Source organism: Gossypium hirsutum, chromosome D06, assembly GCF_007990345.1.
Source record: "Gossypium hirsutum isolate 1008001.06 chromosome D06, Gossypium_hirsutum_v2.1, whole genome shotgun sequence".
NCBI lineage: Eukaryota > Viridiplantae > Streptophyta > Magnoliopsida > Malvales > Malvaceae > Gossypium > Gossypium hirsutum.
Genome location: NC_053442.1, coordinates 12,406,970 through 12,417,864, shown reverse-complemented (window position 1 = coordinate 12,417,864; position 10,895 = coordinate 12,406,970). Strand labels below are relative to the sequence as shown.

Below are 10,895 nucleotides of genomic sequence, written 5' to 3'. Positions count from 1 at the left end.
TGGTTGTCTTATGTACTTAATGATTTGTACAAGACCAGATATTGCATATGCTGTTGGAAAATTGAGTAGGTACACAAGTAATCCAAGTAGTTTGCATTGGCAATATTTGAATAGAGTACTTAGGTACTTAAAGAAAACTATTAACTAGGGATTGTGTTATAATGGATATCCTCAAGTTTTAGAAGGGTATTCGAATGCTAGTTGGATTACAAGTTTGGAAGATCATGCATCTACTAGTGGATGGATCTTCATTCTTGGTGGAGGAGCCATTTCTTGGGGTTCCAAAAAACAAACATGTATTACTGATTCCACCATGGCAGTAGAATTTATTGCATTAGCCGTTGCATCTAAAGAAGCAGAATGGTTAAGAAATTTTCTTTATGATGTACCTTTATGGCTTAAGCCAATTTCACCTATTTCTATCCGTTGTGATAGTGAGACTACTCTAGCAAAGACATATAGCCAAGTATATAATGGAAAGTCTAGACACATTGGATTAAAACATAGTTATGTCTGACAATTAATCTCTGATGGAGTGATCACTATTAATTATGTGAGGTTAAATGAAAATTTAGCGGATCCTTTGACAAAAAATCTTGCTAGAGATGCAGTAAAAATGAACTCAAAAGAGATGAGACTCAAGCCCATTAATTAGAGTCACCCATGATGGAAAATCGACTCAATGCTTGGTATAACGTCAAGCCTTGAGTTCAATGAGACAAAGTACATCATTAGTATGTGACTGTAGCACTATAAATAAATCCATCCTAAGATTAAAGTGCTAGGTACCCGTAATGATAAAGGAAGGATGAGTAATGTACTCTTAATGGATCCATAACATAAATATGTTAGAGTGTTATAATTATGGGAACACTCTTGATGGGATCTACCTATGTGAGTGGAAGTGTGGCCGTTTCTAGGAGCTCAAGGCCTTGGCTCTGACAACACTCATGAAAAGAGGACATAGACACATGACCATAATAGTGTCCCTAGATACTACGCATTAACCGATGTTGAAATCATTGTGTGAGATGTGTTCGGTTAATCAAATAGAATAGTTGGTTCAAAGCTTAGTCTACCATTCAATTTTGATTAACTTTAACATGTTTTCACTAAATGAAGGTTCAATCGTAAGATACCTTCATTTGTGCAAATTGATTTCCAAGAATATCAAAATCCAAAATATTTTGAAAATGGGGGGAGATTGTTGGAAAATATTCAAATATTTATAGTGTTCCAATAACTATAAATGAATAGGTTTAATTAATCAAAAGTTATATTATTTGATTTTTTGAAAAAGAATTATAACTATTTAAATAATATTATTTGAATAGTTATAATATTAAATAAATAATTATGTGCTTATTTTAAAGACATTATTATTTAGAAAGATACCTATTGGTGAAAGATGTCTTTATGAAGAGACATGAAAATTCCTATAAATAGGAATGAGATTTCATTTGGAAAACACACCAACAAATTCTAATATTCTTTCTTTCCTTCCTTCATTTTCTAATATTATTAGATTATTTTATAAAGTATTACTGCAGAAATCCTTTATAGAAATTGAGTTTCTTGTCATACATTGCTCAGTGTGTAGTGGGCTATTCTCGTCAGTGCAAAAGACAAATAGTTATTGGCTTCATTGTATCCTCGAGGTTAATTTGCTTGGAACTCATTTGTACACCAAAAATAGGTGGGGGCGAATATAACCTTAAAGATAGTGACTTGATACACGCTTTGGAGCCTTGTCCTATTTCTTCTTTTTCTGTTCAAGTTCCGTTCGTGTGTTCGAGATTTTCTTCACTAGAGATTTGTACTAACAACCTATACTATTATTAAGCACTTAATTGATTTAGTATCACAAGTCAATTAGACACCAATACAGCTAGAGAAAGTACGAAAATAACTTTCTGTAATTAAATTAAGTTATATTATTCAATGGTATTTTAATCTTTAAAGGTAAAAAAAAAGTTGCATGTAATTGAATTTGAATCCACGCTAATTGCATTAGTAATACCTTAAATTTATCACTCAAAACAAAACTTTATTTTGATAATTTTATACATTTTTATTTTAATATGCACGTTTTATTACCTCTATGTTCTAAATACATAGTTTCATCATACATACGCGTGTGATAGGATTTCTATTATTAATAATATTTTTAATTGAATTGGTGTCTCAAGTTAACTCGATATTAACTCAAGATTGATGACAACACCATGACACACAATTGTAATCATTTAATAAGTTTAATATGATATATTTATGTATTTAAATTTCATTCGACTCACAGTTTAATCTATTTTTTTTACATTTTAATATCATACGCATTCCATTTATTATTAATTAATTTTAAATAATATATTTTAATATTGACTGTATATTGTTTTCAAATAAACCTATATATTCTAAATGCGTACGCATAAATCTAATTTTTATAACTTCTCTCTCATTTCTCTTTATCAATTTTTCTCACTTCCGTGTCCATTATTTATAAGATATTCACCCCCACTTTATTAATAATTGCACTTTCATAACCTATAAATTCTAGAATTTTTTTTTATAACTATCACAAGTTTGATGATGGTTAACCATTTATCGCTTTCATTGAACTGAAGACAATGAAGCTTAATGAAGATGACAACCAACAATGGAAGTCTTAAAACCCATGTAGTTTCTTTGCCAAAGAGAAAATTGTGGAACAAACTTTTTCGTAGTACCGAACAAGATAAGTGAAGGAATAAAATTTTAAACAATATAAATTTATTTAGAAAGCAAATACAAAGATAGAAGCAAAGGATGTGGGCAATAAGACACGTGAAAAGAGAGAGAAAGAAAGGATGGGAGTGGGGAGGGTCAGGGGCTTTGGGTGCTAAAATAAAGGCGGACGTGAATGGCAGTAAAGAAATGGAGCATAACGGACGGCTCACATTTTCATCCAACTTCTTCAAATCCTTCTTCCTTTCCTTATTTATCGTCCCAATTCCTTCATCCTCAACTCCCCATCCCAAATACCATTTTAAGCAACACATCCAATAACAAAACAAAATCCCCCCCCCCCCAACATCTCTTACTATACACAAATTAAACCAACCACAAAGCCAACATGTCGTGGCAAACTTACGTAGATGAGCACTTGATGTGTGATATCGATGGCACAGGCCACCACCTTACTGCCGCTGCTATCATTGGCCATGATGGCAGTGTCTGGGCTCAGAGCTCTAAGTTCCCTCAGGTCACCCTATCCATCACATTCATCTTAACCCCCTTTCATTTTTCTTATATGATCTGATTTACTTCCTTTGGCTTTTGTTCATTATATTGCTTACAGTTAAAGGGTAATGAGACCACTGACATCATGAAAGATTTCGACCAACCAGGCCACCTTGCACCTACTGGCTTACACATTGAGGGTGTAAAGTATATGGTGATCCAGGGTGAACCTGGAGCTGTTATTCGTGGAAAAAAGGTAATGGTTTAATCAAGTGCATATATTAGGAGTTCATAACATACTAATATGTGGGGTGTGGGCAGGGACCAGGAGGGATAACAATCAAGAAAACAGCACAGGCGCTTATTTTTGGGATCTATGAAGAACCAGTGACTCCAGGGCAATGCAACCTGGTTGTGGAGAGGTTGGGAGATTATCTTGCAGAACAAGGCCTGTAGTGGACCTCTGCCTACACTTTCAGAAATCAACCTGGTTGATTTACTCCATAAATGTTTTGTTTTGTTTTGTTTTTTTTCCCCAGTTTTGGGCACTAATTTTAATGCCATTCATTTTTCTTTCGAAGATTCGAATATTATGTAATTTTTCTTTGTGAAATGGGAGAATCATATTTCAAGTCCTCACTCATCTTATGATCTTATTATGAATTTATATGAGAAGCAGTAACCCTGTATTTATTTATTTTTCTCATTAGTTTAAATGCAATAAATGTAGGTATTAATTTATATTATTAATACAAGATTTTGAAAATAATTTTAGAGTTAATTTAGGTATTTAATTACAAGATAACAAATTTGCACATTCATTACTTTTTCATGTAGAATAATTTTTATATATATATATTTGTACGCTTCAATAATTCTTCCTGTGTGCTTCTTAGTGTCGTGACTCAAATTAATTATGAAATAGTTATCCAAGTACGTTTTTATTTTAGTTATTAAATTATGATGATTTTTTTTAATTGTTTTCATTAATATTTTAGTTCGTTTCTATTTTGGTAGTTTTCTAATTAGTATAATATCACATTTAAAATCCTTATTAATACTTATACATTCTATCGATTTGATTTTAATTCTAAATAATTCAATAAATTTAACCCTTAATATTTACAAATCCTATAAATTTAATTTTTAAACACATGTAATTAACTATAAAAATAATTAAATGATTATTAAATATTATGAAAAAGTATAAAATATAATATTATTTATATTATTTTGTATCAACACATATTTATATCTAATACACACCCGAATCCAAATAACATGATCTTAAACAATATTATTAGATGAATGACTTGTGCCTTTAGAGAACAAAAAAGGAATAAGCAAAAACAGTATTGTTGGGGATCGACCTGATTAAGCAACAAACAAGTAAAAATAGCGGAAGAAATTAAGAAATTGAATACACAAATTTAACGTGGAAAAACCCCTCTAAAGAGGATAAAAAAATCACGGGCAAAAATAATTTTACTATAATGGCAAAAGAACGAAGAGTACAAAAAATGGAGATAAAACTAAATCTCAAAACCCGAAAACAAAGAACCCTCAAAACATAGACACAAAATTCTCCAAAAGTGTTATGAGTTCTAATCTCTAATGAGTTTATTTTCTAAGGTTGTAAAAGATCCTATTTATAGACTAAATTCGTAGGTAAAATAAATTATACTAATAAATGCTAAATATACTATACTAATAGATACTAAATCTTCTATAAATAAAATATATTTTGTTTAACTTAACTTGCAAGCAATCTCTTATTTGACTGAAATATGAGGCATACTCAACAAATCTCTACATTAACTTATATTACCACAACGACATCTTTGTCAAAGCTTGCCACGAGCCTATCTTGAACTATGCAGGGAATTAACTTAGTCGAATATGTACTTAGAAGCTAGAAGACTTTTAGCCTTCAACTTGTGCACTGCCAAATCAAAACTAACCCGAGTTTAATTTTCACGAACACAATGCCCTAACTTTTCAAAACCTGCATCCAAAAGAGAACCTTTATTCAATGAAACGGTCATACCCTTTTCCCTCCTATGACCAAGTTGCCTCCGCTCTTAACGAGTTGACTCCAACTCCGTAACGGACGAGGGACATTCGATTTCACCGGTCACTACAGAACCTTCCAGAATATAAAGGTTACCGGTACTTTTACCTTTTAACAAAATGACAGCCCCACGAGACACTTTAATGTAGTTCAACTTGATGTTGATTCTGTAACCTTTGAAGTCTAAAATACTCAAAGAGATGAGATTCTTTTGTAAATCAGGTACATATTTAACATCTGAGAGTGTCCTAATCGTCCCATCGTGTATCCTAATTTTAATAGTATCAATACCAATTGCCTTACTGGATGAATCTTTTCCCATGTGCACAACTCCACCTTTAACCAAACTGTATATAGAGAACCATTATCTATTGGGACACATGTGGAAAGAACATCCCGAATCTAAGATTTACTCGGACGTAAGCTTAGAGCTTTTGCTCGTTGGCACTAACAAGAAATCATCACTACTTTCGTTGGCCAAATTAGTACCAACTACATCTTTTCCGTTACTCTCAATAGCCCTTTTATTTCGCAATTTATAACAATCTGCTTTGACGTGGCCTAACTTCTTACAATAGCGACACCTTTTGTCTCGCTTCTTTGATGCTACCAAAACGGAAGCTTATATATCTGTCTTGCTATCCAAACCAAAATCATTGTCGAGTTTGTCTTTACTCAACAAATGACCCTTTACATCCTTGAACGAGAGTTTGTCTCTGTCATAAATCAAGGTCTCCCTTAAAGACTTGTATGAAGGGGGTAAAGAACACAATAATAGCATAGTCTGATCTTCATCGTCAGTCTGAACCTCAACGTTATTTAAATCATTTAAAAGGGTAATGAATTGACTGATGTAATCTCTAAGAAGCTCGCCTTCGTTCATGCGAAACGTAAATAGACATTATTTCAACACTAAACGATTAGCTAGAGACTTAGTCGCATAAAGTGTTGCTAACATTTTCCACAAGGCGAATGAGGTTTTCTCCATCAATACCTCTTGCAATACCCTATTAGCGAGGCACAACTGGATTGTAGACAGGGCCTTTTCATTAAGCTCTTCTCATTCTGACTAATCTAGATTCTCGGGCTTTTTCCCGGTAACAACCTTTTTCAAGTTGATTTGAACTAGAATTGCCATCATCCGAACTTGCCACAAATTAAAATTTGTGACACTATCAAATTTCTCAATGTCCAATCTTGTTGTTGCCATCTCTGAACGGGCTGATTTGTGGAAATTGAAATAGCTTTGGTACCACTTGTTGGGGATCGACTTGATTAAGCAACAAACAAGTAAAAATAGTGGAAGAAATTGAGAAATTGAATACACAAATTTAACGTGGAAAAACTCCTCTAAAGAGGATAAAAAATCCACAGGCAAAGATAATTTTACTATAATGGCAAAAGAACGAAGAGTACAAAAGATGGAGATAAAACTAAACCTCGAAACCCGAAAACAAAGAACCCTCAAAACATAGACACAAAATTCTCCAAAAGTGTAATGAGTTCTAATCTCTAATGGGTGTATTTTCTAAGGTTGTAAAAGAGCCTATTTATAGGCTAAATTCGTAGGTAAAATACATTATGCTAATAAATGCTAAATATATAATACTAATAGATACTAAATCTTCTAGAAATAAAATATATTTTGTTTAATTTAACTTGCAAGCAATCTCTTATTTAACTGAAATATGAGGCATACTCAACAAACATTTGGTGGCCAAAAAACAAAAATAATCACACAATGAGTGATAACAAATTCTACTAAGAACTAGACTTAGGTGCAGTTATTTTAAAATTTAACTTGCAAAAATTTGTACTTCAATTAAATTAGTTGTTTTTAAGAGATAAGTGTCATTAAACTGGTTATGAAACTTGTTAAGGAACATGATTTAGAGGAGATTAAGACTTTGGTAATTCTTGATTCTTGATGCTTAGAAAGTTAAAATCACCATATGGACAACAAAGAAGTTTGCAGAAGGTTCAATCATTCTCAGTCTCATGCCCATAAATTTTGTATTCTATAAAATGGTTTCAAAAATTGCATTCATAATATTATATTTTGTGCTTTTTCATAATATATAATAATCATTTAATTATATGTGCTTAAGGATCAATTTGATAGAATATGTAACTATTGAGGACTAAATGTGTTATTATATTAATTAAAAAAGACCACTTCATTTAATCATTTAATTGAGAGTGACTAAGACAAAAACGATCTAAAATAATAATAAAAATAATTTAGCAATAAAAAAAACACATTAATAATTAAATAACTAAATGTATAGAAAAATCAAGCACTTTAAAATATTTGTGGGATATGGTTTCCAACATTCAAGGCTTAAATCATATTCAATCCGTTTTTTAATTATTAGATATATCATTTTGTTTTTATTTTTTATATAATATATCACATATATAATACAACAATGTAAATATTGAAAAGCATTTAAATTATATATTTATAATATTTATAAAAGAGAAACATATTAAACTATTAAATATTAAATTAAAAATTTATAAAAAAAATGTAGGTGATATAAACCCTAATTACACATTGTAATTACATACTTACATAATTTATATTTTAAAAAATATTAAGTAATATAAAAAATATCAATACGGTAAAATAATTATAAATGAGTAACAAATATTAAAATAAAATCATCATAGGTAATATATTAGTCCAAAAAAAAAGTAGTCGATAATACGAATACTAAAAACAATAATAACAAAAATAAATAACATATACAATTTTATCTAATTGTTGTAGCATTCCATATTTGTTGGGCTATTTCCTCTAGCATTTAATATATACTCATTATCATCATCGTTAGTCCTTGATCGAGTTCATCATCTGAATATGAATTTATATCATTAATATTACAATATATCCTTCTTCCATGTACTCTTTCAAATATGGATCATCCCGATTTTATCTATGAATAAAATTATAAAACATGCAACATTTTTTTATGCTATATTGAGATGATGTTGTTAATATTAGAATTTTTCTCTCATAACAATAAATATTGTCTTAACCGCATTTCAGAACTTTTAGCTAATACTTATGTCCTCTCACATAGGAATTAATAAATAAATATAAAAGATTCCCTCCCCGTATAAAGGAAATTGGACAGAAAAGGAAAAGGGGACCAAAATTTGGGTTTTAATTTAGGAAAAAAGGATGGTTTGTGGCCCAAACTAAAAAGGAATGTAGCAGATCCCGTAGTTTTAACGCTATATCTTCCTGTCTCTCCCTCTTCTCCACTCACTTGTGTCCTTCAGTCAAACATTTTTCTCACTTATTTATTCTTTCATTTATTTATTTGTAAAAACTCACACAAGTTTAGGAAGAAGAAGAAGATGTCGTGGCAAGCGTATGTTGATGATCACCTGTTGTGTGATATCGAAGGCAACCATCTCTCTGCCGCTGCTATCATCGGCCAAGACGGCAGTGTTTGGGCTCAGAGCTCCAATTTCCCTCAGGTTTTCTTCTCTTTTTACACCCTTCCTCCTTTTCATTAAACTTTGCTTCTTTTCTTTAGGTTTGGTTTCTCAGAAAAAAAAAAGGTCCATCTTTTGAGTAAAGAGGGGTCTGATTGCTATGATTGAATTCTCCTTACTTGATTTATTTTCCTGATCTGATTTGCTCCCAAACCACTTTTTTTCTTCTATTTTCTGAAACTAATTTTATGTTCTTTTCTTTCTCTTCTTCACAGTTCTTGTGTTTTTTTATTTGCTAGTTTATTTTGCATGAGGTGCTGACAGATTTGATTTTTCATGCATTGAAAATGTGTATAATTCCTGGGTTTTCTTCTGTTTGTACAGATTTCTTAGTTTTGTAGGCATTAAGCGTTGTTTTAAGCAAGTGAAATCAAGTTTTGCTAACAGATCTTTGCAGCGGACCATAATTTTAGTAAATGATGATATACGTAATTATAGAGCGAAATGTTTTGAGTACTACAAATCCTGTTTATTCGATTCTATAGCTATTTTCTCTCGCTTTAGACAGTAAAATAGAATTGTTTTCTTTTTCTTTTTCCTGATGTGCTTATTGTTTCTGGTTTTTATGCTTATTTCAGTTTAAGCAAGAAGAAATCAATGGCATCATGAATGACTTTGCTGAACCCGGATCACTTGCCCCAACCGGATTGTACCTTGGTGGCACTAAATACATGGTGATCCAAGGTGAACCAGGAGCTGTTATTCGAGGGAAGAAGGTGACCTGTCGGTTCTGAGCTTCACTGCGTATATGACACGAGCAAATCTCATGAACACATGCATTCATTTACATTATGATCAACCCAAATAGATTTGTCATTCACACATTCAGGTCCAAGTATAGTTCGAGTTCAACCTTTTGATATGATAAAATGAAAATAAAATCCATTAAACACTGAACTTCATTGCTGGTTTTTCACCCTAAACTTTGTTTTTAAACACATTGCAGAGTGATTTTAATGGTGATTAGCCGCTCAAAATTAGGTACATTGATGCTGTGCTCACATATCTATGCACTATGCACTATGCATCTGGCTTTTGCTGTTACCTATTTCTATGCTGCCCTTGTTTGTGCCTCCAGTCATTCGAGATTCCTTAGGGAGTGTATTTGTCCAGAGACAACTTGACAAAAGGAGGGGCATCGAGGCTGTTACTGCATAACTTTCTAGTTGCTGTCTGGAATATTTGATTGTGTCATGGTTGTATTCTGAGCAAATTTTCATTTAAATTTCAGGGACCTGGAGGTGTTACTGTTAAAAAGACCAATCAGGCCTTGATCATCGGCATCTATGATGAGCCAATGACTCCCGGGCAGTGCAACATGGTTGTGGAAAGGCTGGGTGATTATCTCATTGATCAGGGTCTTTGATCTCATTGGTGTGCCTTATTTGTTGCAATTCTTGTTGGCTTCTATACGAAAGTGCATCCACCACCTCCTGTAGTAATGGTTGGGGGTGCAATTAAATAATAGGATGTTAAGTTATGGGAACCTTTTTAATGATACAGAATGGTTGGTGTTTGTAATAGTGATGCTTATGATCTCTTTGCTTTGTTTCTGTACCAGTTTGGTTGATGGTAATATCGAAGATTGTCGACTGAAATACTTTGTTTTACATCTACAATGGCCTTTTTTTTTTCTTTTTTTTTTCTAGTGGATTTGGTAAATCATTTGCCCAAATTTGTTCAACTAATCTTATGTTTGCCTGCTAACGCCATTAAGACCTGGTAAGAAAATGACTCCTTGGTAGGCTAGGCTACAATCTAATATAGGACTCAAAATAAATATTGAAAATTGATTCCAAGCTGGTTTTTGGGTGATTGAAGTTATTTGAATGACTCCAATTAAGTTTTATTTTTATGTAAAAATAAATATTTTATATTTCAAATAATAAAAAAACAATTTCAAATATTTTTTATATTTCTTATTTATTTGAAAATTTAATTGCTTTTAAAATATTTATAGAAAGAGGTTGAAACTATCCAAAACTCAAAGATAATTTATTTTGTCAAAAAAGTAAAAACCTAAAATTAACATAAAAAAAATAAAACCGAATCAAATTATGTTTGAAAAATTAGAACCTAAAAAACCTAATCAAACCAA

At 31.6% G+C, this 10,895-nt stretch overlaps 2 protein-coding genes across 2 annotated transcripts; both read left to right on the top strand.

Moving 5' to 3' along the window:
* The first annotated feature begins 2,920 nt into the window (after nucleotides 1-2,920).
* LOC107900294 (profilin-2) lies at nucleotides 2,921-3,854 on the top strand. Its single transcript, XM_016825953.2, has 3 exons — nucleotides 2,921-3,241; nucleotides 3,338-3,475; nucleotides 3,541-3,854. The coding sequence occupies exons 1-3, from the start codon at nucleotides 3,113-3,115 to the stop codon at nucleotides 3,673-3,675; spliced, it is 402 nt and encodes a 133-aa protein (XP_016681442.2). The 5' UTR covers nucleotides 2,921-3,112; the 3' UTR covers nucleotides 3,676-3,854.
* A 4,575-nt stretch (nucleotides 3,855-8,429) lies between these two features.
* LOC107901159 (profilin-2) lies at nucleotides 8,430-10,407 on the top strand. The gene is made up of 3 exons (XM_016827052.2): nucleotides 8,430-8,779; nucleotides 9,376-9,513; nucleotides 10,029-10,407. The coding sequence occupies exons 1-3, from the start codon at nucleotides 8,657-8,659 to the stop codon at nucleotides 10,161-10,163; spliced, it is 396 nt and encodes a 131-aa protein (XP_016682541.2). The 5' UTR covers nucleotides 8,430-8,656; the 3' UTR covers nucleotides 10,164-10,407.
* The last annotated feature ends 488 nt before the right edge of the window (nucleotides 10,408-10,895 follow it).

Coding starts and splice junctions, on each gene's coding strand:
- LOC107900294 (XM_016825953.2), top strand. CDS start 3,113: ATGTCGTGGCAAACTTACGTAGATGAGCACTTGATGTGTGATATCGAT. Junction 3,242..3,337: donor AGAGCTCTAAGTTCCCTCAG/GTCACCCTATCC, acceptor TATTGCTTACAG/TTAAAGGGTAATGAGACCAC. Junction 3,476..3,540: donor CTGTTATTCGTGGAAAAAAG/GTAATGGTTTAA, acceptor GGGTGTGGGCAG/GGACCAGGAGGGATAACAAT.
- LOC107901159 (XM_016827052.2), top strand. CDS start 8,657: ATGTCGTGGCAAGCGTATGTTGATGATCACCTGTTGTGTGATATCGAA. Junction 8,780..9,375: donor AGAGCTCCAATTTCCCTCAG/GTTTTCTTCTCT, acceptor TGCTTATTTCAG/TTTAAGCAAGAAGAAATCAA. Junction 9,514..10,028: donor CTGTTATTCGAGGGAAGAAG/GTGACCTGTCGG, acceptor TTTAAATTTCAG/GGACCTGGAGGTGTTACTGT.